General features: G+C 51.9%; 1 protein-coding gene across 14 annotated transcripts in view; it reads right to left on the bottom strand.

Annotated features, from left to right (window-relative positions):
* Positions 1–27,133, bottom strand: part of PTK2 (protein tyrosine kinase 2) — a 197,514-nt gene that overhangs the window by 73,981 nt on the left and 96,400 nt on the right. For all 14 annotated transcript variants that reach the window (XM_066265588.1, XM_066265595.1, XM_066265596.1 and 11 more), the window contains 9 exons: positions 25,445–25,524; positions 24,874–24,936; positions 17,959–18,013; positions 14,606–14,746; positions 13,712–13,789; positions 12,568–12,675; positions 10,756–10,873; positions 8,148–8,178; positions 3,374–3,426 (listed from right to left, as the gene is read on the bottom strand). In XM_066265588.1, the coding sequence (XP_066121685.1) occupies positions 3,374–3,426; positions 8,148–8,178; positions 10,756–10,873; positions 12,568–12,675; positions 13,712–13,789; positions 14,606–14,746; positions 17,959–18,013; positions 24,874–24,936; positions 25,445–25,524 (727 nt within the window). The remainder of the gene's footprint in view (positions 1–3,373; positions 3,427–8,147; positions 8,179–10,755; positions 10,874–12,567; positions 12,676–13,711; positions 13,790–14,605; positions 14,747–17,958; positions 18,014–24,873; positions 24,937–25,444; positions 25,525–27,133) is intronic.

Raw genomic sequence — 27,133 nt, 5'->3', positions numbered from 1 at the left:
ACTGAACAGCAGAGGGGAAAAGCTGTCTTTGCAATATTCCAGCTAAATAGCCAACAAAGAAGTGACAGAATTCACATGTCGCCATTCTGTGACCCCTAGTGAAATCTGGGCATGAGATCTGTAGCTGCTGAAGCCATCAGGCGATATGCTCACAGGACAGACCAATCTTTTGATCGGGCTGAATGTCACAAAGACAGATGGCCGGGTGTTAGGTACATCACCTATGATGCAGACTTGCAGCCTGACTGACCACACTTCTCTCAGTCCCAATGCCCAGCGTCCAGGAAATGCAGGAATACACCACCGAGAGGAACGCACCCAACACAGCATCACAGAGGTGTGGTCAGTGAGGCCCAGAGCGGAGGGGGTGGGGGGACAGCGGACAGATCCAGGGGGGTCAGAAGAAGCAGCACTCCAAGTCCACTCAGCATTGCTTATCTGACTCCTGATTGGACAAAACCAGGTGTAAAACCGTGGTGATCAGAGGAATCTGAACACTGACCAGAGAGTTGGAATTAAGGAGTTACTGTCAATTTTCTTACAATAGAACATTTTAAAAAGAGTCCCATATTTGAGAAGTAGTCATAGACGAACTACGCCTTAGCCCAGGGGTCCCCAAACTTTTTACACAGGGGGCCAGTTCACTGTCCCTCAGACCGTTGGAGGGCCGAACTATAAAAAAAACTATGAACAAGTCCCTATGCACACTGCACATATCTTATTTTAAAGTAAAAAAACAAAACGGGAACAAATACAGTATTTAAAATAAAGAACAAGGACATTTAAATCAACAAACAGACCAGTATTTCAATGGGAATTATGGACCTGCTTTTGGCTAATGAGATGGTGAATGTCCGGTTCCATATTTGTCACTGCTAGCCGTAACAAGTGATATGACGCGTGCATCCCGCGTCACCGGAAGTAGTACTGTACTTGAGTGACGCTGCGCTTTGCATCCTGTGCTCCTCTCACTGGCCACCAATGAAAGAGGTGCCCCTTCAGGAAGTGCGGCAGGGGTGGATAAATGGCCTCAGGGGGCCGCATGCGGCCCGCTGGCCGTAGTTTGGGGACCCCTGCCTTAGACGCTTTAACACAGTTGCCGTCAGTATCCGTGTCAGTGGAGGCAGAGGAGAAACATGCCTGTCCCCAAGTTCCTAGCTGCTGAGTCTGGGTGATGAGTGCTCAGAGGATCATGATGCAATTCTATGCTCTCTACTTCTGAATGTGTTTGAAATTTCCCATGAAAAAGTTTTAAAAATTAAACATTGAAAAGCATAACAATATCCATATTGTTTCTTTACTGTAAATGTATCAAATATATTTTTGTCTTGACTCATGCAGGCTGATTTTAATCAATTCCACAATTATTATTTTGTTTGTAGCCACAACATGCTACAAACTAGGAGAGCCTTGAGTTCAAACTCTAGAATTTGTGTTTTATAAGTTTTAAGACTTCCTTAAAATTTTTTCTCTGTAAAGAAAATAAATGGGGCCTTTTTATCTTAGCAGTATTTGTTTTTCTATTTAGTAGGACAATACTTGGGCTTCTTATATTTTGTAGTTTATTACTAAAAAATTATTAAAGTTTTTTCAAGCACTATCCTGATCTAAGCCACGCCCCCTGTGACCACGCTCCCTGTGACTGCCCTCCCTCTGTAACCATGTGCCCTGTGACCAGGCACCCTCTGTAACTTCTACTTGAGCTCTATAATAAGCACAAGTTTCCTTTAAAAAAACAAAAAAAGCAATAATTCGGCTAAAAAGATGACGCTAGGCCCTCAGAATAACGTGCCCAAGGAAGGGCACTCGCTGTTCCGTTGGGATGTATTTGTGAATCTGTTTACCTTACTCATTTTTGCAGAGAAATCTTGTCTCAATATGAAAGATAAACTCTCCACACCTTTAACATCAGCTGTAACTGTCTTACTGAAGAGGATCTAAACCCACCTACCTCAGTAAAGAACTGTGGGCAAGGACTGCTAGCTCATCTCCAGAATGGAAGCCTGTTTGCTTTATTTCTCAAGTAGGGATCCACAGCGCCTCCACGCCCCTTCCTCACCCAGCGCCCAGAACAGTTCACAGTGACTGGCTCACAGGGAACCATCTGGGAGGCCAGTGGCCCTCAATGTCACTGCCCGCTCTGAGGATTCCTGCCTTTCTCCTGTCCCCATGACCTGAAGGCATTCCTCTAAGTCCCAACACGTCTCCATACCTTGCTCAGGCATGCAGACCCACTTAAAAACACGAGCAGAGTGCTGGCGACCCTGCAGCTGGCCGGGCGCGTGGCCCTGCAGCCCCAGCACCGCTCTGGCCCCTCCACCAGGGCTCCGGTCGGAAGCGCTCAGGGACCCTGAGGCCGCAGCACCCCCCACACTTCTGTCCTGACTGGAGAGCCTGCCAAGCGCAACAATACAAGCACAGATATTCCTGACAGCTTATAGCACACTTGCGCTCAATAAAATAATAGCGAGCAACTACATTTGTACGCCAGGAAGCAAAATGAACCTAGTTATCAGACAGAAGCACAAAACTAAATTTCAGGAAAAATTAAATCAAGGTAAACTAAACTCAGGAATTAGGTTTCTTTTAAGTCAGACAGCCAGGTACCAGAGCCGCGAGGAAGCTCTTACATACTTTAGAAACAGAGCATCCATCTAAGCAGGTCAGGTGTGTGCAGACAGGTCTCTATGTCTGTACATATGCATACAGAGTACGTGCATTTTAAGATATCAAAATTGGGTCCACAGACAATGCTTTTTCCTCTTTTCTTCCCTTTCCTCTGTTTTCCACATTTTTCAATGGGGAAAAAGACACATACTTTAGAAACATACCAAAGAAAGTACACCACACTCATGACACTGATGACTAGTTAAGATAATGCTTATATCAGTATCTTAACTATACATTTTAAAAAGCAATATTCAAACACCATTTTCTGTTAATTGTGAAAGACAAAAGACCATTTAAGAATGTCTCACATATCCCGAACTTCAAAGCACAATGTCTGTACAACGTGTATCCTGTTCTGGTCTGCTGAATTGCGAAGGTAAGTTATACCGACAATTCCAAAGTAAGCTCTCACACTAAGTATCATCAGCGCAACAGTAACACCGAAGAGTAACTTGGAATTTTGCATAGTCTTGTGACTGATCTGAAACTACACACATATGTCTCATCTAGAAAAGCAATCTATAAACTACCTTTATCCCTACTTAATGACGGTAAAACTGCAGTTGGGCAGTCAGAATATCTTATTTCCCTAAGCTGCTCAGAAGAAGCAGTCGTAACATCTGCTACCATGCCCTCCTGCCACCTGCCTGAGCATCTTCCGTCTGCAGCTTGCTCTGTGGGGTTTCCAGGCCGAGTCTCTTACCTGACACGGAGACTGCGTGTGTCCGCACGCCCTGCTTTTCGCTGTTGGCCAGCCTGCAACAGAGAGGGGTACCTGTGAGTGCTGTGCTCAAATGACCGTCACTCCCAAACTCCACTGCTGAGAATCAGGAGGACCACGCCATTTTCTGTGGACACTCACAGTTCAGAGGGTGGACTCAAAAATAAAAATTGAATTCTACTACCTGAACCCTGAAAATCACCAGACTGCTTTAGCGTTTTAAAGGTCAGGAATTAAGACAGGCAACTGAAGGACCACTAAACTGCTCAAGCACTGCAAGACCTCTATGTGGTGGCCGCGGTTACATCGACCTCACTATAAACTGCTCAAGCACTGCAAGACCTCTATGTGGTGGCCACGGTTACATCGACCTCACTATAAACTGCTCAAGCACTGCAAGACCTCTATGTGGTGGCCACGGTTACATCGACCTCACTATAAATGCTACACTGGGTAAATGAGAGCAAGGGATTGCCCCGAGTTATAAAACAGAAGGAAAACTAGCTGGAACTGAAATTTGTTCTCTGAAACATAATCTGAAATACTGCTGTAGGACTGGTCCTTCCAAAAACGCAGGTGGCATCTTCCTATGCCACCGACAGGCTGAACAAGGGGTGCCCAATGGAGCCGGGTACTTCGTTTCATGAATGGCTCAATATTAGAGGTTTACATATCTATCCACATAAATAAAATTTGGGGCAAAGGTATTAGAAATATTTTAAAAAATGAAAGTAAGTTTAGTTTAAAATTTTTGGAAAACACATAGAATAAAGGAACCCTATAGTCTTTAGATGTCAAAGTTACTTGGATCTTTTTATAAAACTTTTTCCACGTACATAAGCATTTACTATGCAAGTACTGAATAATAGTTTCTCCTAGTATATAGAATCTAACCAGGAAATATTGAAAGAAAATTGTATACCACTTTTGAGAAACAAAAATATTCAATATACAACTATAAAACCTTTATTTTTTTTTCAACTATAAAACCTTTTCAATAAATGATTACAGCATAAAGCCACAGAATGGAGTTCCTTTCACTGAATTTTCTATATAAAATATCTTTTTAATAAAAGTTTAGCCAAAGTCGTTTTCTAACAAATCACAAGTTCCTCTTGTATTGCAGCTACCTCTGCCTGTGAAGCGCAGAACTGGGAAGTCAGAGGAAGGCCACACCCTTTCTCCCATATTCTGTGGCCCAAACCCGGGGACCCCACCACCACTGGTACCGCTGCGTGCTGGTACCTTCCTCACTCCTGTGTGGACCTCACCAGTTTCCTGCTCAACAGCAAGCAGAATAGGGGCCACTGCTCTGACTCAGCGTGCTTTACTGATCCAGTTCAATTGTTCTAGAATCTGAGCCCACTTCTGACACACCCCCTTCTTCACTCACTCTTACATCTACATTTATGATTCCTGTATGTTCTAGTCCTCAGCCATCCCTTGAAGACTTTCCACAAAGAAGACACTGTGAACACTCGTCCCTGGCCTGATACGGGACAATAATACGTATCCATTCAACATCAACATCACTGGGTCTGTGAAGCACACCACCTAGAAGCCGAAATGCTGGCTTCCACCACCCCTTCACTCACCCGCACACCACTGCACTACCATGTGACGCGCAGGCACCGCCCTGGTCTGGAACACAACCCTGGCCTTCAACGAGGCCATGGGGCAGGCCAGGCAAGCTCCTCTGTAAGGTGCGGTAAGCACTGTGTGAAGCGGAAGGTGTGATGGGGGAACACAGGGCTCCCGGGACAGGGCCCGTGTGGTCTGCAGGGGAGGGGTGTGGGGCTCCCGGGACAGGGCCCATGGAGGTCTGCAGGGGAGGGGTGTAGGGCTCCCGGGACAGGGCCCTTGGAGGTCTGCAGGGGAGGGATGTAGGGCTCCCAGGACAGGGCCCATGTGGTCTGCAGGGGAGGGGTGTGGGGCTCCCGGGACAGGGCCCGTGTGGTCTGCAGGGGACGGGTGTAGGGCTCCCGGGACAGGGCCCGTGGAGGTCTGCAGAGGAGGGGTGTGGGGCTCCCGGGACAGGGCCCGTGTGGTCTGCAGGGGAGGGGTGTAGGGCTCCCGGGACAGGGCCCTTGGAGGTCTGCAGGGGAGGGGTGTGGGGCTCCCGGGACAGGGCCCATGGAGGTCTGCAGGGGAGGGGTGTGGGGCTCCCGGGACAGGGCCCTTGGAGGTCTGCAGGGGAGGGGTGTAGGGCTCCCGGGACAGGGCCCATGAAGGTCTGCAGGGGAGGGGTGTAGGGGCTCCCGGGACAGGGCCCATGGAGGTCTGCAGGGGAGGGATGTAGGGCTCCCGGGACAGGGCCCGTGTGGTATGCAGGGGAGGGGTGTAGGGTTCCCGGGACAGGGCCCGTGTGGTCTGCAGGGGAGGGGTGTAGGGTTCCTGGGACAGGGCCCGTGTGGTCTGCAGGGGAGGGGTGTGGGGCTCCCGGGACAGGGCCCTTGGAGGTCTGCAGGGGAGGGGTGTAGGGCTCCCGGGACAGGGCCCATGGAGGTCTGCAGGGGAGGGGTGTAGGGCTCCCGGGACAGGGCCCATGGAGGTCTGCAGGGGAGATGTGTGGGGCTCCCGGGACAGGGCCCGTGTGGTCTGCAGGGGAGGGGTGTGGGGCTCCCGGGACTGGGCCCATGGAGGTCTGCAGGGGAGGGGTGTAGGGCTCCCGGGACAGGGCCCTTGGAGGTCTGCAGGGGAGGGGTGTGGGGCTCCCGGGACAGGGCCCATGGAGGTCTGCAGGGGAGGGGTGTAGGGCTCCCGGGACAGGGCCCATGGAGGTCTGCAGGGGAGGGGTGTAGGGCTCCCGGGACAGGGCCCATGGAGGTCTGCAGGGGAGATGTGTGGGGCTCCCGGGGCAGGGCCCGTGTGGTCTGCAGGGGAGGGGTGTAGGGCTCCCGGGACAGGGCCCATGGAGGTCTGCAGGGGAGGGGTGTGGGGCTCCCGGGACAGGGTCCATGGAGGTCTGCAGGGGAGGGGTGTAGGGCTCCCAGGACAGGGCCCTTGGAGGTCTGCAGGGGAGGGGTGTAGGGCTCCCGGGACAGGGCCCATGGAGGTCTGCAGGGGAGGGGTGCAGGGCTCCCGGGACAGGGCCCGTGGAGGTCTGCAGGGGAGGGGTGTAGGGGCTCCCGGGACAGGGCCCGTGGAGGTCTGCAGGGGAGGGGTGCAGGGCTCCCGGGACAGGGCCCGTGGAGGTCTGCAGGGGAGGGGTGTAGGGGCTCCCGGGACAGGGCCCGTGGAGGTCTGCAGGGGAGGGATGTAGGGCTCCCGGGACAGGGCCCGTGGAGGTCTGCAGGGGAGGGGTGTAGGGCTCCCGGGACAGGGCCCATGGAGGTCTGCAGGGGAGGGGTGTAGGGCTCCTGGGACAGGGCCCATAGAGGTCTGCAGGGGAGGGGTGTAGGGCTCCCGGGACAGGGCCCGTGGAGGTCTGCAGGGGAGGGGTGTGGGGCTCCCGGGACAGGGCCCGTGTGGTCTGCAGGGGAGGGGTGTAGGGCTCCCGGGACAGGGCCCATGTGGTCTGCAGGGGAGGGGTGTAGGATGAGACCTGGGAGGTGAGGGGCCTGGCTGCGGACAGGGGCTGGAGGGAGCAAGAGGATGGCGTGCTCTAGGAAATGTTAACGCAGCTGATGGGGAGGGGCGCCCGGAGGCCGGGAGCCGGCAGGGGAACAATCATGCAGTGCCCTGCCGGCAGCCCTCAGGGCACTGAGATCCCTCCTCAGAGCCATGTTGGGCATGGGCTTTACCAAGGAAAGCCCCCTCCCACTGCAGTGTTGAGACTGGCTAGGACAATGGGAAGAAGTGGGCAAGGGTGGGCAGGAGGTGAGCAGAAAACATTACCCCAACAGGCCTGAGACTGCTGTCCTTGCCTGGTGCTGGGGACATGAATTTTAGGAGGGCTCCCAGCAGCCTACCTGCTAAGGGGAGGCCAGGATCGCCATGCCTAAACCATCTGCACAGACAACACTGTCCACGTTGACTTCCTGCTTCCCTCTGGGAGTCTGGAATTTTGTCACATGCCAGGCAGATAGTGTGTGTGACCTGGACCCAGAAAAACCACAGGCACAGAGCCTCTAACAAGCTTCCCGGGTAGATGATCCCTCACACGTTCTCACAACACATTGCTATAGCGACTGTGGTTGCCCCATCAGAGTCTACTGGGAGGGGGCTTCCCCTGGATGTCACCCCTGGGCCTCTCCCTGGGCCAGCTTTGCCTGCTGTCCTCTGCTGCCATACAGCACAGCCATGAGTGCGACTCTATAACTGACCCGAACCCTGTATTTAACTGTCATCTGGTCCCTAGTTCCTAGCACACTGCCTGAGAAAGAGATACTATTAAATAAGTTCTTTAGGCATCCATTTAAAAAATTTTTATAGATCAACACATGACTATAAAATTTAGGATACAAACAGAATAAATTACCATAAGTTACTTGAGTAATGTCCTCGCTGTAAAGCAGCCAGCACTCTGCTGTTCTCCGGTTCTCACGAGGAGCACCTGACTGTACAGTGAACAAGCCCCCCCGGTATCGTCACTGTGACTATTTTGAGTTCCCTGATGTAAAATAAATGGAAAATTCACTTCAACTTTAGATTAAACCTAAACATGTAACCAGAGGCACAACTGACTTGCTTCTTCCTAGAAGTAGGAGTCAGCTCCCTACTCAGAAGTGTGGCAGCCTGGCTGCTCAGGCCGTGGGCACAGTGGTTCCCGCGGCTCCTGGCATGAGAGGAGCCATGCGCATGGAGTGGCACTTACTTTGGTATTGACGGCAGCGCCCGCTCGCCTTCTGGGGAGGAAAAGGAAAGACAATGGTGAGGTTCCATCCGCTCCGTTTGGAAGAGCCTATGTAGAAATCAGGGGAAAGGATGTGCCCCATTCCAGCACCTTAGCAACAGTCCTTTAAAGATTATTATACCGTCTACCTTAGACGTCGGTGGCTTTATTTCCAATAACTCTAACATAACTGACTACAGGCGAGCATCGTGTAAAAGGCACTGCCCCATCAACACAAAGTGCAAAGGTGACAAAATAGTGACAGGTGTCTTCCCAGGAGAGTTTCAAAGATGAGGATGTCTTACAGTTAAAGTCAACATTCCTCACATTTTGATAAACACGCTCATTAGCAGCAACACCTGTGCAGGAAACAGAGACCACAAATCCAGATGTGTGGCTGCCAAGGGCCTGATGCCCCAGGGCCCAGGAGCAAGTGGCCTGCTGGGCGGGGACCTGGAGGAGTCCAGGCTGAGGAGCCCTCCACGACGGTGGCCACCTCCCACCAGTGACAGCAGCTCAGGACCTTGCTCCCTGGTGGGAAGGCGCTCGTCCCACCTCTCCCGTGTGTACGGCAGGAAGCAGGGAGCCTCTGGCTAACTGCTCTCTCTGGACTAATGGGAGCAAACGCCTAACTGATCCTGTCCTGTAATCCATCGAAGCTATGTCACTACCAGAATAACCTTCCCCAAAACAAATTCATCAAGTCGTTCATGTGCTTATAAGTGTATGTCTCTCAACAGGGGTAGGATGAAACGTAAGCCCCTCTGTTTACCCCACAAAGCACTGCTCCGTTCCTATTGGCACAGAACACTCTGTCTTCCATTTTCAGGCATGTCTGTGGGGAGGGGGCACAGGTGGCAGGTGCCCATTTACCAGCCGCTTCTCTGATCCCTCCCAAGGTGGCCAGCCCCTCGGGAAGCCCCGTGTGGTCCCACGTGCGGTCTGTCCACGTTCCCCACCTTGCATTTGTTCCTGAGCTCAGTCCCCCCAGTTCTCCCCCCCCCCAGCCCCCAGGCTCCTTCCCCACCGCTCCCTGATAACATGGGCACACGTTCCTTCCCCGGGGGCGCACGCGGCCCTCACACGCTCCAGCCCCTGAAAGACGTTCGTTCGTCTTCTGGGTAGAAACATCACTTTTCCACTCTGTCCCAGTTCAGCTCCAGCAGTTCCCTCAGAGGAGTCCTGGCTGAAGTGCCCCCTGGAAGCTGTGCACTGCCCGGGCTCCGAGGCAGCCGCAGGGCCCTCCCACGCGCCGGGCCCCAGCGTCCCTGACACCCAGCAGGGCCCTCCCATGCACCTGCCACCCCCCTGCGTCCCTGACACCCAGCAGGGCCCTCCCATGCGCCTGCCCCCTGCGTCCCTGACACCCAGGGGGGCCCTCCCATGTGCCTGCCCCTGCGTCCCTGACACCCAGCGGGGCCCTCCCATGCGCCTGCTCCGCCCAGTCCCTGCGTCCCTGCCACCCAGCAGGGCTCTCCCACGCACCTGCCACCCCCCCCCCTGCGTCCCTGCCACCCAGCGGGGCTCTCCCATGAACCTGCCCCCCCCTGCGTCCCTGCCACCCAGCGGGGCTCTCCCATGAACCTGCCCCCCCCTGCGTCCCTGACACCCAGCGGGGCTCTCCCATGCACCTGCCACCCTCCAGCGTCCCTGACACCCAGCGGGGCCCTCCCATGCGCCTGCCCCCTGCGTCCCTGACACCCAGCGGGGCCCTCCCATGCGCCTGCCCCCTGCGTCCCTGCCACCCAGCAGGGCCCTCTCATGCGCCTGCCCCCTGCGTCCCTGACACCCAGCGGGGCCCTCCCATGTGCCTGCCCCCTGCGTCCCTGCCACCTAGGGGAGCACATGGCGCTCAGGCCCTCAGACCACCCCTCGGTAAATGAGAACTAAACCAGCCTCGGGCCCCAAGTCACTGACTCGTTCTGAACAACTGTGTGTATATTCACCTGTAGAACAGAGTGTGCGCATTGTTAGCTTAAAAACACAGAATATATATGAACACTGCATAATTCTATACAAATCCTCCTTATCTTTAAAGACATTCTGTCATCCAAATTTCAAGCAAAATAACTAAGTTATACCAGGATGACCAAAATTAAAATAACTGAAAAATCCTATCGTGAGATCATTTCCCATGAACACTACCGACTGCCTCACAAAACCTCACATCCTTACCGAAGTGATGCAGCCTCACTTCTAGGGTACTCATTCTAATCGCCAATTTTACCTCGTGACTGACAATGAATTTTGTTCTTGGACTGCCCTAGGATCTTGAGATATATAAGAAAAAATAGCAAAGAGGCTTTATTTATACGAGTTAAAAGAGACACTTGAGAAGAAACCCAGAACACAGTCACAAAAGTTCACGCACAAACACCAACGTCACTTAGGAAACACTCCCAGTACGTCTCTCAGACAACAGCCTTCGACTTTCCGGCCCAGCGCCGGCTGCGCGCAGACCACGGGCGGAGGAAACCAGCAACCAGACTCTCCCGGGCTGCCCGCTGGCCAGGGACTCACAAGGAGGGCTGCGGGGCGGGCGGCTCCTCCGACAGCTCAGAGCGCGTGCGCAGGCCGGAGCAGGGCTCACCTTTCTGGGGTCGGATGATGAAGGACTGCGAGGCCCCATTCACCAGCCGGCAGTAGCCATCGATCAAGTCGGCCATGTTCTCGGCAATGGTCAGGGACGGTGCTGTCACTGTTAGAGGCTAGGAGGGGAACAGACCGAGAAAGAGCTCTCATTGTTCTTCCCAATAATCAAGGGACAGCTGCACATGACATCAGATCTCTAGATACACGGGGAACAGCGGAGAGGGGGGCGGAACCAGATCTGCCCTGAGGTCTGAGAGAAGAAGGAAGTCTGATATTTCGGGCGCTGTCCCTGGACGGTGTGACAGAAGGCAGGCCCAGACAGAGATGGGAAGGTCACTTAAACTGAGACTCACTTTCCAGAACAAAGAGAGGTGAGCCAGCCCTTTCCCTCAGCACGTCCGGCCCTCTGGCACTCTGACTGCAGGAAGGACACGGATCACAGCAGGCTCAAGGACGACTTACTTCAGAAACTAGATTGACGTGCCGTGAATTTTTACCAGCCACCCATCACAACTTTTCTAACATGAAAGAAAATGAGTAAAACTTCATTCTTTTTAGCATGCATAGCATGTGCTGCCTAAAAGCTTAGAAACCACCGTTTCCAATATAAAACAGGCACTTTTGATAAACTGCCTACCAACCAATCATCGAGTGTCATGCAGGAGACAATCAGAGCTGTACTTTACTTTCAAATACGGTTTGTGAGTTCATGTAGCATTTATTACCCCTTCCAGTAACCGCCTGCCTCACCTGCGCTATCCTGTTATTATTGGGGGAGGGGAGAACAAAAAGAAAGGGCAGCTGGAAATGACGGTGCCTAACGAAAACATCCTGAGCTATTTACAGGAAACTTCCATTTAGGATAAGGTATTTTATGGTACCATTTAGTACCAAGAGTCAGCCTGGCTGGTGGTGGCACAGTGCATAGAGCCCTGATGGCGAACTTTTTATAAAAACCGCCCACTTTTGCAGTGCTGGTCAACCTGGTCCCTCCCGCCCACTAGTGGGCGTTCCAGTTTTCATGGTGGGCCAATTGCACCATTTGGTTGCTCTGCTACCGCCCACCATGAAAGCCGGAACGCCCACTGGTGGGCGAGAGGGACCAGGTTGACCAGCACTGCAAAAGTGGGCGGTTTTAATAAAAAGATTCGCGCTAGAGCCACAGAACAGCCACCCTCCCAAGGCAGTAGGAGCGAGGTGGCTGAGGGACTCTGAGCCCTCTGAGCCCCAGGAGAGGCCGGGGCCCGGGGCGCACTGTGCTGCAGGGCAGCGGACGGTGCCTGACATGCTTCTGCACGAGCACAACCGTGTCTGCCACCAGCTGCCCACGTTCCATCCTTCCATCCGCCTGCAGGCCGCGAGCCCAGGCCTGGGCCCAACCCCGGCCCAGGAAACGGCACAGTTTACAGAGTAGAGCGTACTTTTTTCTAACCTTAAGGAGCTGATTTCCTTGGTAATTCACAATAATTCTCAGTCATCTTCACAATGATGCTCTTGATTGACTTTTAAATGTTTCCTGCTCTCTCTATTCCTGGGGGCATTTGATCACCACTGTTTGTAATTAAACGCTTACCACACGGGGAAGGCTGTGCTTCTGATACGGAAACTCCATCCTCACCCTAGCGCACTGTGATTTCTAAAAGGCCCACTTGAGTTTCCCCAATGACACGTGCTCGTACCTCGGGCGACCCTCCTCAGTCTTCCTTAGCGACAACGCCCATGTGCACCTCAGGGCCCCCCCTCAGTCTCCCCTAATGACACGCACGCCTCGAGGCCCCAGCCGTCTCCCCCTGCGACACCTCCCGCGTACCTCGGGCGCCCCTGCTATTTTCAGCTGCAGCATCCCTTTCCTGTCCTTGTCTTCACTGTTGGAATACTGAATGGTCTGCACTTGATTGAAGTCAGCCAGATGTGTGGGCTTTGGAGAGAAAAGGCACAAACTGTGGACCAGATCAAAGACGGACTTCACGTAACGTCTGAGGTCCCCGCAGGCCCACCCCGCCCGTTCTCTTGAGGACGCCCTCTCAGAGATTGGGGTCTGGGGGAGACGGACTGTCCACGGAGCACGTGGGGGGTTCTCCTCCCCCTTCAAAGCTGGGAGGTGCCTGCTCCTTGCACTCCTGATGGCCGAAGAGGCACACCCCATCCAGGAGCTGGCCAGGAAAATCACCGCCAGTACCAGAGAGAGGACACAGACAGATGCCGGAAGGAGCAGGGAGTCCCTGGCTTGGCCTCTGACTGCTGGGCCTGGGAACTGTGTGAAGTTCTCGGTGGCAGTGAATGTTCTGCTCCCCTGCCAACACGGGCAAGCGGGCCCACTCCCAACACGCCCTGCGCCTGAACACGCCCTTGAACCCTCCTGAAGGTCCAGGGAGCACTGGGGTCGGGTGGTGGAAGGTGCCCAAGGGCCCTCTCGTGCAGACAGGCCAAGAGATTGTCCAGTTGTCCAAGCAGAGTAAACTCTCTTCTTCTGAAGAGAAAACATGGCCTCTGTCTTTGAGCTCTCTAGCACTTCATGACCGCGGTCACTCTGCAGGCAAGGACTGCCCACACCTCTGCTCAGAACGCTTGGCTGCTCAGGCCTCTTGGTCTTAACCTGCCACGCACACCAGCCTCTCCTGCCAAGGCCCCGCTCGGCCCAGGTCACACCACCGGGGCTGAGCGGGAATTCTGCTTCAGTTTCCCTCCTAACAAAACCTCTTCAGAGCTTTGCTTTCAGGCACAGGAGTGCTCCGGAGGGGCCCGCGGGCGGGCGGCCATCCCAGCCCCTGCCTCTGGGCAGCACAAGGCCTCGGGCAGTGCCCCCGAGTCCTCCTACCCCTGCTCTTTCCCAACCCCTTGACCGGCTCCCCCTGCTCAGTCCACGAGTGCTCTCACACCACAAACCCCGTGGGCCCCGCACCCTCAGCTGGGCCTCTGCAGCCGCACCCAGCCCTGGCAGTCGGCGGACTCACGTTGCAGCCCTTGTCTGTGAGGTAGCTGATGCCTTCCTCCGGGCCGATGGCCAGCTCCACCGAGATAATCCAGCTTGACTTTGAAGGTCAAAGAGGTGAAGACAGAGGAACCGGAAGGAGAAAGAACTTAGATAAAGAGCCCATAGCATATTAAAGGACCAGTGGGGGCTGGCCTGGCTAGCCAGTGCTCTGTCTGCCCAAACACAGTCTGTCTACCAAGCACTAATGGACAGCTTCACGGACCCGCCTCCCGAGCCGGCACAGAGGTGCGCCGTGCGCGCTCCAGGGGCGCAGGAGCTATAGGGAGACAACTGATGGCCATCAGCCCTGTGAGAACAGGGCCTCAGAACACTGCTCGGCTGCGGTGAAAATCTGATTATGAACATAGACACGCTATTTAAAAAGAAGACTTTACTCTCCCTTTGACACGTTTCTGCATTTCCCCCCCACATTCTCTTGTCATTAAAAATGTGACAAATTCTGCCTGACCAGGCGGTAGCGCAGTGGATAGAGTGTCGGACTGGGATGCGGAGGGCCCAGGTTCGAGACCCCAAGGTAGCCAGCTTGAGCGTGGGCTCATCTGGTTTGAGCAAAAAAGCTCACCAGCTTCAACCCAAGGTCACTGGCTCGAGCAAGGGGTTACTCAGTCTGCTGAAGGCCCACGGTCAAGGCACATATGAGAAAGCAATCAATGAACAACGAAAAACTAATGATTGATGCTTCTCATCTCTCCGTTCCTGTCTGTCTATCCCTCTCTCTGACTCTCTGTCTCTGTAAAAAAAAAAAAAAAAAAAAAAAAAGCGACAAATTCTACCTCAATCAGAAAGTTAGCTCCATACGGATCAGAAAAAGCCACGGAGCCCCGCTAGGCCCCCGCCCCATGCCCATACTTACACCAAGGGCACATTTGAAGCACTCCTTGTCAAACCTGTACACCGGGGAGAGGATCTCAAAGAACTTCAGAATGCTTTCTTCTCTATTGAGGTTGGCAAACTGTCTAAATGTTTGCTGGATCAGCTTCCTTAGTGTTTTGGCCTGCACAATAAAATTACAAAAATCTTTTCAGAGTCAAGAAAAGTCAAAACCAGGGGTAGTCAACCTTGTTATACCTACCGCCCACTTTTGTATCTCTGTTAGTAGTAAAATTTTCTAATCGCCCACCGGTTCCACAGTAATGGTGATTTATAAAGTAGAGAAGTAACTTTACTTTATAAAATTTATAAAGCAGAGTTACAGCAAGTTAAAGCATATAATAATTACTTACCAAATACTTTATGTCGGATTTTTGTTAAGTTTTGCAGAATAAATTTTTATAAAACAACTTACTATAGTTAAATCTACCTTTTTATTTATACTTGGTTTTTCTGTTACCGCCCACCATGAAAGCTGGAACGCCCACTAGTGGGCAACAGGAACCAGGTTGACTCCCACTGGTCAAGACCATGGCAACATGAGCTAACCACAAGGACGAGTCTTCCCCACACCACCTCATATCACCTATGGTCATGTTACTACAAAATATATTTATCAGACCTTTATTTCTTTTTTTAAATAACTGTAATAAAATACACATAACAAAATATACCATCTTAACCATTTTTAAGTGTACAGTTCAGTGGTTTTGAGCTTTAAAGAATGAGCAGAAATTTGTAGAGTCATATTGGTTCATTAGAACATGTAAACTGTTAGGCATTCAATTAAAAACATGGTCCTGCCCATGACAGGGACCTGGCGCAGGTGAGGGGTCAAGGCGCTCACTGGCCTACTGCTGAGAGGGGCAGTCAGTACAGCCTTTCTGAAGGACATCAATCAGAAACCGTAGAGCCTGACCAGGTGGTGGCACAGTGGATAGGACATTGACCTGAGACACTGAAGTCCCAGGTTGGAAACCCCGAGGTCACCAGCTTAAGCACAGGCTCACTGGCTTTAGTGCGGGATCATCGGTATGATCCCATGGTTGCTGGCTTGAGCCCATGATTGCTGGCTTGAGCCCAAGGTCACTGGCTTGAGCAAGGGGTCACTGGTTCGGCTGGAGCCCCCTAGTCAAGGCACATATGAGAAAGCAATCAAACAACTAAAAGTGCTGCAAGTACAAGCCAGTGCTTCTCATCTCTCCCCCTTCCTGTCTCTGTCTCTCTCTCTCTCTCTGGCTAGAAAAAGAAAAAAGAATCCATAGGAAACCAGAACTCTCGACACAGCAGTTAAAGCCCAGGACATTAATTATTCTTTAGGAATGACTCAGCAACAAGGAGGTTCGGTAGAGCTGTTTATGGTAGCGCACAGCAGGGCCACATCTGGTGGGTGTCTGTCACCCGATGCTTCACACAGCCCTAAGGACTATGGTGTGGAGCTGACGGACACTGAAGTCCATACCAGGGATTACATGAAGAAATGCAAAAAAGCACCCGCACACACAGGTGCTTTCAGGAAGAGAGCACAGGGTAGGACTCCCACGTGGGCGCGGGTGAACGTCGGCATCGGGGCCCGACGACGGAGAGAGACCAGCACGCCTCTGTTTTCTGTAGGAAAGAAGGCGTCTATCCATGCATGCTATTCAAGTTCAAACCAATGCACACACACAGAAAAAACGACTCGGAATGTGACACTGCTTTGAAATGAACAGTATTATTAGGTCAGATAACCAGAAATTACACCTACTCAGTCATTCTGAACTATAAAAATAATTTCATATTAGTCAACCAAATATTTATCAGATGCTGCTAGCAACAAAGGACCCCCAGGGTTCCCTAGATGGAAAGGTTAGTATGTAGTGCTAAAGGAAATTTCCAATGGAAGAATAATAGGCTGAGGAATTATTGTACCTACCCATCCACCAAATGCTAAACATAGATATGTTAACAGCACATGCAAAGCATGCTTTTAAAAAAGAGAGAGAGACAGAGAGAGTTGACATAAGGCTATGTCAGTTTTTGGTGCACAACATAACGATTCAGTATTTGTATACATTACAGAATGATCAGCAGCACACCTAGTTAACACTCATCACCTCACAGACCTACAATGTCTTCTTGTTATGAGAATTTCTAAGACCTACACTCTTCCCAACTTTCAAATATGCAAAATAAACAGTATCATAAACTAGACTCCCTCCCCCATTGACCCCAGCCCCACCTCCGGCACCGGCACCACCAATCTGCTCTCCGTATCTATGACCTCGGGTCTGCTTTATGTTCTGTCTTTAGATTTCCACACACAAGTGAAATCCTGTGTTATCTATCTCTGTCTAACTTATCCCACTTAGCATCATGCCCTCTAGGTCCATGCATTTTGTCACCAGTGACAAGATCTGCTTCTCTTTACAGAGAGTGCTAGTCCCATCTATGCATCCAGCTTGCCGACTCTACCCACTCCTGCGCAGCCGACACTCGGGTTGCTCCCGGCCTGGGCTCTGGACCTGACGTTGCCATGAACACAGGGCGCTCCGTCTGTCCACAGGCTCCGACGCCAGGCCGGGACGCACCACACAGACACCAGGCCGCGCTCTCCCACACTCCGCGAGGTGCCGGCACACTGCCCAGGCTGCAGTGGGTGCTGAGGGACTGTGGACCCAGGCCCCCCTGTGCAGGGTCACCCTGCCACGGTCACAGGCTAACCACAGACATGAGAAGGACTAGTTTTTCTTGAGGAATGAAACTAAGCATTCCTGATGGAACCCTAGAAAGGACTTTATTACTTGGGAAGTCTCAAGATTCTTTTCAAAACTAGTAACCAGTGAGCTCTTAACATTTTTAGTTCTGAAATGAGATTTCTACGGTGAATTATAGTCAAACACACTGAAACCTGGCTCTTTGAGACGTGCTACCTAATTTTCGACTTACAGAAGAGTTACAGAGTCCAGAGCTCCTCAAGTCCTCCCCAGCCCTGTCAGAAGGGGACACCGTGCACGAACCGCCCGTGTGCTGACACTAACACAGCAACACTGGTGCAGTACTGGTCACTCCACAGGGACTGGGCCACACCCTGTCTGTCCACTGAGGACATCGTCCATGACGTGCGCGACTGAGGCACACCGCACCTCCTCGGGTCTCCGCCGCCCCTCAGGCTGTGACAGCTTCCTCACGTGTCTGGACAGCTGTGATCGGAAAGGGGGCCCACAGAGAGCTCCTCGCCACTAACATCACAGGATGACAGCCAGCTGTCACGCCCTCACTGTGCACATGGGAGGAGACCGCACACCACAGGGCAGTTCCTGAACAACGCGGTCATGACAAGTGACCTCTACTTACCTTGACAGAATCCAGTAAACTCCGAGGAAAAAACCGCTTCAAACCAACATCTTTTCTGAAATATAAAAAGAAGTGTAACAATAACACCCCCAATCCAATGACTATACTGAGGCTACTGCAAGAACATAAAAGTAAACTGAACTACTTACCCAATTCAGGAGGGAAATAAATGACATTCCCACTCACCAGCCAAGCCACAGAAGGGGTGAGATTAATCACTTTCTAGATACATTCAGAAAATATCAACGCAACCTTGTTGAAGTAGGATGTTTTGTTCTTTTAACACTCATTGGAAACCCATTTAAAATACTGTCTCTTTGCAAATTGCAATGTATAGATAATGGTTCTTCTTCAGATAGTGCCGGAAAGTTAGCCTTATAAGCACCAGTCTGCAGTGGGCAATGCTGTGTTTGTGGACTGGCCTCAGCAGGACAAAGCTGGCACATGCTATGGGGGTTTAGAAGAATGAACCTTGAATTAATTTTAAGAGTTGACTCTTCCTTAAACTTTTTTTGGTTAAAGAACACATTCACCCAATCAAGGGTCCTCATCTCAGTTTCTTTCAGGCAGGGAACAAACAAACAAAAAAGAAATTTAGGGATTTGCCGAAGATCGAAGGCTGAATGTGTCCAGATGCTGGAACCCCCAGAGGCTTTCTAGTGGTTCCGACCTTTCTGCTCTTGGGGAGCAGTAGAAACAGGACCATTTTGGGGGCTGTTAAGGCAGAAATCAGCATGAGAATAAGTGAATTCGAGTAAGATCTTCAGGTCTATAATATTCATACGCCATCAGGGTGGTTAACTCTTTTGCAGACCAGCACAAAATTTCTAGTGGACCAGTCCGCCGACCAGCAGTTGAGAAACACGGCTTTAGATCAGGCTACAAAGTCAGTCATTATTATCAAGAGCCTCAGAGTGCTCTGGCCCAGAGCGCAGACCCGAAAGGACACCTCCCTCTTTTCCCTGCTTCCTTTGGGTTTTAAGTGCCCAGGCTGTTTGGCCAGTAGATGGCGGCCGTGCGCTTGTGAGATGCACTAGAGCGACAGTCGGGGGCACGTGGGATGTACAAAGGATAGAGAAGAAAAGTGAAACACAGGTATCAGTTCAGAATTACATAAGGAAACAATAAACTGAATATGAGATTTCACACACATAACACAGGAATGACGCGGTCTACTGCTCGAAGCGAGCAGACCACAGAGGTCACAAGCACACAGCTCGTCCCGCAGTCAATTACTCAGCCCCTATTCTGTCATCCATCAGGACCTGGCCAGCGATCTCCTTCTACCCAACACTGACCTCAGCTCTCACTTTCTTACTGGTTTCAGCATCGTGCTCTCACCAGCTATAAAATGTGTTCTTGCCTTTTATGACAGGCCGTTTTCTGCTTCTGGTGCTCAGTTAATTCACAAAATGCCTGGTTTCCATTTATTTTTCGAACCTCGCTGACGTGTAACTTTCCTATCATTTCAGGTCTGCGGCACCTACTCGGACTCCAGGACGTGCAGACGGCGGTGCCCACCGCCCTTCCCTGTCCTGCTGCCCCCTGAAAAGACGGGACGGCGCACTTTAAGGACGTGGTGCTGACGTCTGTGGGAAGTAGCAAAATAAGCACAGAGAGAAAAACAACGCCCAGAGCTTTCTGCACATCCCAGCACCTCCTGCCTGCCTTCCCCTCAGGCAATGAGCCGGCCACAAGCAGCACCACTGCCCAGAGTGGACCAGGACTGGACCGCGGCCAGGCCCGGGGTGGGTCTGCCTGCCACCTCGCACCTGCAGACCTCACCCACCCGCTCTGCTTGTACACGACGGTGCCGCCTCCTGCACGTGGAGGTGCTGAGGGTAAAGTAACCAGAGGTGAGCCCTGGAGCCAACTCCAAGGGGGTGTTTCCTGTCCCTCAGAGCTCTGCAGGCCCCTCTCATCTGCTGAGTTTGGGGCTGTTCTGGGCAGTGGGAGGGTGGCCTGACTCTGGCACCAGCAGAATGCGCCCTGAGGGTAGGGGAGGGAGGCTCTGTCAGGTGGAAAGAGGGTGGGAAGTGGGAGACGCAGGGCGGTCTGGGATGCAGCTGCGAGACTGGCGTGAGAGCAGGAGGGAGGCCGCCGCCATGCACCACAAGGAAGGGAACGGCGGGCGGGGGCACCGTGAGGTCCACCTCAGACAGGTGGGGCTCGCCCTCCCTGCGGGGACTTCAGGGTGACGGCCGGACGAGGGGAAAGACCAGGGCAGGCATGTCCTCTCCCGACTGTGATATCGTCAGGGCCACTGTATTCCTACTTTTCTTTTCCTTCTTTATTTGTTTAGAAAGACAAGAAGGAGACAGAACAGGAGAGGGATGAGATGAGAAGCATCAGCTCATAGTCGTGGCACCTAAGTTGTTCATTGACTGCTTCTCACACGTGCCTTGATGGGGAGGCTCCAGTTGAGCCAGTGACTCCTTGCTTAAGCCAGCAGCCTTGGGCTTCAAACCAGAGACCATGGGGTCATGCTGATGATCCCGCACTCAAGCCAGCGACCTCAGGGTTTCAAACCTGGGACCTCAGTGTCCCAGGTCAACACTCTGTCCACTGCACCACAGTCAGACACGTTTCTATTCTTCTTACAGCCAACTGGAAAGGATTTATTGTACTCGTTTCTGCCATAAGTAGAAAAATTAAAGGTGGACCAACAGGGTTGTACGTTTCAAGAAAACTGAAAGAGAGCATGTTTCTTTGTGAAAATAAAGGCCATCACAGGGTGTTATTTTACCTTCCCTCGTGAAGATAACTCCATTTGGAAAAAAAAAGCTAAGGCCAACTAATACTCAGCGAGTCTGTGGCTCAGTTTCTCCAATTACTTCTGACTGATAAGGAATTTGTAACATTTGTCCGTATGTTAGAACACTTTTATTTATTTATTTATTTATTTATTTATTTTTATTCATTGCTTTTTAGAGGGGGGGGGAGAGAGAGAGAGAGAGAGAGAGAGAGAGAGAGAAAGGGGAGGAGCAGGAAGCATCAACTCCCATATGTGCCTTGACCGGGCAAGCCCAAGGTTTCGAACCGGCAACCTCAGAGTTCCAGGTCGACGCTTTATCCCACTGCACCACCACAGGTCAGGCAGAACGCTTTTAAATGAACACCTGGCAAGTAAGAAAATAAAAATGGGGCTAAAGTACATAAAACCATTGGAAAAGCTCATCACCACCCTAACACAGGTCCTGCTGATCCAATCCAGAAGCCGGTGTCCTGAGGCTCTGTGGTGGAGGCGTGTGAGTCCCCCGGAGCACCTCAGGCACTCGGTCCCGTGGCAGGGAGAGCCTGTCATGGACGCCTGAGCTGAAGCCTCTCTGAGGGAACCGGGGGATTGCGGCCGTCCCCCTCGCACGGCAGCCGCTTCTCTGAGCTGTGGGCAGGTCAGTACTCTGTACTACAGGCCCTCAGCTCTGCGGGAGCTTGGCTTCTAGTTTTAGGTGCATAAGCTTCATTTGAGACCAAATGCCACATCTGTGAGATAACATGTCTAATACAATAAATAGTCCTTTTAATCAAAATTCAAGTCCTGGCCCTTCCTACAAGGGGATTCTTTATGACGAGGTAACTGTCAGAGGTGGGTCCTAGATGCAGCACACACTTGACGAAAGTGAGCGGACGTGACACTGAGACACTGCTGGACCCCGAGTCGCAAACCTGAGCGTGGGCTTGTTGAGCTCGAGTTCAAAGGAACCTCTGTAAAACCCACACACGGTAGTATGTGACACTGTGAGAGCTGTACTGCCCACTGCAGTAGCCACAGGAAGCCATTCAGACTTGAATTAGTTCAAATTAAATTTAAAAATCTTGTTCCCTGTCACGGTAGCCCCATTCATTCAAGTGCCCAGTGGCCCGTGTGGCTAATGGCTCTCCCATGCTGGCTGGGCAGACAAAGCATCCCCGTCACGTGGCTCTGGGACTCAGTGCTGTGGGTCTGGGGCTCCTTGGACAGGAGCCCTGAGAGTCCAAGTACTCGGATTTGAAGCTTCAAAGAGAGCGAGCCCGCGCATGCACGGACTCTCACCAGGCAGCATGTCAGATCATGGGCAGACACTCTGCCACACGAGACACCAGCATAAACGGCTAACTGCACGAGCGGGAGGTCCCAGACCCAGGGCATTTCCTAGCTACTACGATGTAGGGCAGGCGTCCCCGCAATGCGGCCCTCTGAGGCCATTTATCCAGCCCCCACTGCACTTCTGGAAGGGGCACCTCTTTCATTGGTGGTCAGTGAGAGGACCACTGTATTTGGCAGCCCTCCAATGGTCTGAGGGACAGTGAACTGGCCCCCTGTGTAAAAAGTTTGGAGACCCCTGATGTAGGGTATTGGAGACTTAACATATATTTGTGGTCAAGTGTAAACCAGAATTATCTAGTTAATGTTGAATTCACTGCTGCCCGCCCTTCCGGTGAAGTATGCGGCCACCACGGACTGGTAAGGCCCTTCTTTCTCCCTGGGGCTCACCCTCAAAGCCCTGCCACCCCACATCTCCACCTGCCAACCATGACTTCCTGTGCCCCCCTCACAACACACCTGCCCTTCAGGGGGTCTGGGTGGGAAGGCGGGGTTCCCACTGGTTGTAGGAGGGCATGGACACCACGCCAGGTGCCACGATGAACTTGGGCTGGTCAGGCACTGCCTTCGACCCCCAGCCGTGGCCTCAGTCTGCACGTTGCGGGCGCGTGGCCACAGCCCCTCACACAGGAGGCTGTGGGAGGCTTGGGGTAGCACTAAGCTTTAGTGACATATGACAAAGTAATTCAGCTGCTATGAGTGAGTTCTTATGTTAAGGAAAAACTTATTTCCCCTTTGGCACTAATTCTGAGAAGACTTTGCATCTGTTGGCTCTGTTTAATTCCTTAAAGCTTTAAAGCCCAGGCAAAGAAGCAACCAAAACTGACTTTAAACATAACTAATAATGTGCATATTCAGACAGTATTCCTATCTTGCCCTCACCCCCTAATTCTTGCAATTGAGTATCTTTAATTTAAAAATACCACTGAGGCACTTAACCTCTAAAATGATACTTTAAGCTTCTTAAACACTGATGAACGTTAAAATTCTCTAATGGCATGAAAGACTGACTCTGCTTCTTAACGGTGTTCTCGTCCCCCTGGGTCCCAGCTGTCCAGCATGGCCCCAGTTATGTTTTGGCCTGTGTCCTCCTAAGGGGAAGTACTGTGACACACTGTGTCCGAGTGAATGCCCACCTCTCCCCCCTCCGGAGTGCGAATGTGCTGAGGAAGGCGCAGCAGCCATCCTCGCCCGAGGTGGCGTGACACAGACAAGGAAGGATGAGATGGAAGGGGCCAGCGCCAGGTGACAAGGAGCACTGACTGCTAGGTAGGAGAGAGAGCTATTGGCTGAGCCTGCAACCCCTCACCCTGTCTACCCTTTCCTTCGGGCACCCCTGAAGGCACTGGAGAGCTGTGGGTTAGTACTGACGGCGTCACACACAGAACCAGAATTTTAACATGATGCCCTGAACTTCCGTTGGTTTAACCAATGCAGTTTTTAAGCTTGGTAATAAAACACTTCTTTATAACATTTGACCTGACCTGTGGTGATGCCTTCTTTTCTACCCATCGCTTCTACTTTACAAAAGATGTGAATGAAAGTCTCATCTGTGACACCCCAGTTTGTTCCCTGGGAGCGTGGCCCTCGGAAGGTCCAATTCCAGGGCTGGGGGGCAGGAAGCCCTGCCTGTGCCCCCCTAGTCCGCAGCTGAAAACACGAGGACAGATGGTTAACTCTTTAGCTGGTTTAAAAAGAAAATTTTATATAGGTATAAAATTCTAAATAATGCCTATTCCACTCTCTAAAGTTGGGCCTAATGGTTTTCAGAATAAAAATATTAACAGCAACCAATCTGTGTCCTCATGAGCAAAGTGTTCTATCTAAAACAAAGTGGCCCTGGCTGGTTGGCTCGGTGGTAGAGCGTCGGCCTGGCGTGCGGAAGTTCCGGGTTCGATTCCCAGCCAGGGCACACAGGAGAGGCGCCCATCTGCTTCTCCACCCCTCCCCCTCTCCTTCCTCTCTGTCTCTCTCTTCCCCTTCCGCAGCCGAGGCTCCATTGGAGCAAAAGATGGTCCGGGCGCTGGGGATGGCTCTGTGGCCTCTGCCCCAGGCACTAGAATGGCTCTGGTCGCGACAGATAGATGCCCCGGATGGGCAGAGCATTGCCCCCTGGTGGGCGTGCCGGATGGATCCCGGTCGGGCGCATGCAGGAGTCTGTCTGATTGCCTCCCCGTTTCCAGCTTCAGAAAAATACAAATAAATAAATAAACAAATAATAAAACAAAGTGACTGTTGCCCAGCCTGACTGGTGGTGGCGCAGCAGATAGAGTGTTGACCTGGGACACTGAAGTGCCAGGCTCAAAACCATGAGGTTGCCAAGTTGAGCGTGAGTTCATTGACATGACCCCATGGTCCCTGGCTTGAGCAAGAGGTCACTCGGTTAGCTGGAGTCTCCCCCACCCAGTCAAGGCACATATGAAAAGTCATCAATGAACACCTAAAGTGACACAAGTATGAGTTGATGCTTCCCCTGTCTCTCCTTTCTCTTTCTCTCTCTCTCACACACACACACACAAAAGGTGACTGTTGTCCGACCACCCACATGTCTGAGCCTTCGCAATATCCCTTCCGGGCGCCGCCTGACGCTGGGCCAGCACTCCCACCTGCCCGCACTGTCCAAACCTGGAGTGCACAACCGTCTCATACACCACCCAACAGCCTCTGGAAATGTCTACATTAGTTCCTAGTATGTTATTTTGTAATATGTATTTCCTTTTCAAAAATACTTACTTTTTAGTCAAGATAAACCTCTAGAAACAACAGTTTGAAGAGCGATCTAGCTCTGAATAGTCGCCTTTGGCAGCTCATTTCCCACACGCAGTACTTACTCTAAGACTTCATAGTTGGACTTCTTCTCGAGCGCATTGCCCCGCATCTCCCAGTACGACCGTCTGAAATCAGGAGACCCGCGTTGAGACCCGCGTCAGGATGTCTGTCCTCACCGACACCCCTGTGGGCGCAGTGAGCCACCCGGGGCCCCGCTGTAGACGGGCTGACCAGGAACAGCGCCCAGACCTGCACCGGGTCGGCAGCACGCAGCCCGGCCGCTCCCGAGCCCCTCCTCCCCGTGGCGGGGAAGCGGGCTGGCTCTCTGGAGGGCGGAGGCGCAGCCTCCAGGTGTGAGGGGCTACGTGAGCTACTCTGAAGCTCGTCTTTCCTCAGGGGCACCGGGTGGCGGCCGTGGCCGGGCATGCACACACCACTCCTGGCGGGCCGTGTCACGGGGCGACTGCATCCGACACGCGGGAGAGTGGTCAACCTAGTTCAGAATCCTCTCACATTTCCCTCCATTTCTTACTGATAATCTTTGTGAGGGAGAGGAAAATCCCTGGGTAACTTCCCCAAACAGTGAGAACCATGATGAATAGGGACCTCAGTGCACAGTGCCCACCACCTTACCGTATCTCCAGACAGCCCAGCTTCAGAGCAATGTCCTGGTCCACCTGGTCAGCTATCTCTAACATGTAATCGCTCTTCACCTACAATGAGAAGGAACGGGGGAAACATTGTGTGAAAACAGTGTGCCGTGGACATAGTCACCGGATCAACATTTACTTTCACAGGCTTCATACATGCTCTGTCAATAATCACGCTGGATGACGAAGATGAAGATGACTAATATGAAGAAGTACTGAAAGAAATACATGGGTCTTTCCTCTTAAGAAGAGCGTATACACTGGGACTTGAAGACACAACGACATCGTCCCAATCACAGTTAACGCCAAGCTGCCCTACACCGCCCTCTCCTGCCGTCCGTCACCAGGGAGAAAAGAGGGGGACCTCCCTTCCCACACAGCTTTGCGGCAGACATGTTTTCTTAACTCAAGCTTCAGTTCCAACTGCATTTTTGGACCTAAGTACAAGACCGGGAAAATTTATACATTTAAAAATCCATTTAACTCTGCAACTGACCCACCAACTATGATTAATCTGCAAAGTAATAAAACATGCTTAAAGTCTAATAGAAAGACAAGAAATCTAATAGATTTTTTTTTTTTTTAAGTGAGAGGAGGAGAGATAGACAGACTCTTATATCTGCCCTGACTGGGATCCACACAGCAACCCTCACCTGGGGCCGATGCTCAAATCAACTAAGCCATCCTCAGTGCCCGGGCTGATGCTCGGACCAACAGAGCTATCTTTAGCACCCAGGGCCAATGCTCCAACCAATTGAGCTGTGAGAGGAGAAGAGAGAGAGAAGGGAAGGGAGAGGGGTGGAGAAGCAGATGGTCGCTTCTCCTGTGTGCCCTGACTGCGGATTGAATGAAGAATGTCCACACGCTGGGCTGACGCTCTGTCCACTGAGCCAACCAGTCAGGGCCTAATCTAATAAATTTTACAAATGCCTTCCAACAATGATTGCACTCAACTAACACAACTGCTGTACCATACGGCACCAGAGCAGCTCAGCGTGAGGACATCTTCACAGATGAAGCGGATGAGCCTCCTCACAGGTGACCATCAGGGGTCAGTGCCTGACACTGACAGTGATGCTGGGGAGTGCCACCTGCACCTCGGTTAGGGGAACGTCCTCCCCCCAAACGGAGCTCCCTTCCTCCCACAAGCAGACCTGGCCTACAAAACACTGCACCCAACTGTCCGAGCATAAATTTTACCAAGCAAAACTGTGGACATTCAGATCGGCTCTTGTTATGCAGTATTTCATAACACCCTGATTTTGCCTCTAGAGTCTAGGTCCTCACCCCTGTAATATTTACTATCTGGGTCTTTCCAGAAAAGTGTGTTAACCTCTGCGATAGGAAAATCCCAAATTATGTGTTACTTCCTAGCCTGTCAGTTCACCTGCTCCAAAGATTTCTTGTTTCCAGTGGATTATTTTGTCCACCTTCTACTGCAGTGATTCTCAACCTTTCTAATGCCGTGACCCCGCAATACAGTTCCTCATGTTGCGGTGACCCCAAATAAAAAAATAATTTTGGTGGCTACTTCATAACTGTAATTTTGCTACAGTTATGATTCAGAATATAAATACCTGATATGCATTATGTATTTTCCAATGGCTTTAGGCGACCCTGCCGGGGTCACGACCCACAGGTTGAGAACCGCTGTTCTACTAGGTATTTCATC

The sequence above is a fragment of the Saccopteryx bilineata genome, chromosome 3 (assembly GCF_036850765.1).
Source record: "Saccopteryx bilineata isolate mSacBil1 chromosome 3, mSacBil1_pri_phased_curated, whole genome shotgun sequence".
Taxonomy (NCBI): domain Eukaryota; kingdom Metazoa; phylum Chordata; class Mammalia; order Chiroptera; family Emballonuridae; genus Saccopteryx; species Saccopteryx bilineata.
This window is presented reverse-complemented; position numbering and strand designations above follow the sequence as displayed.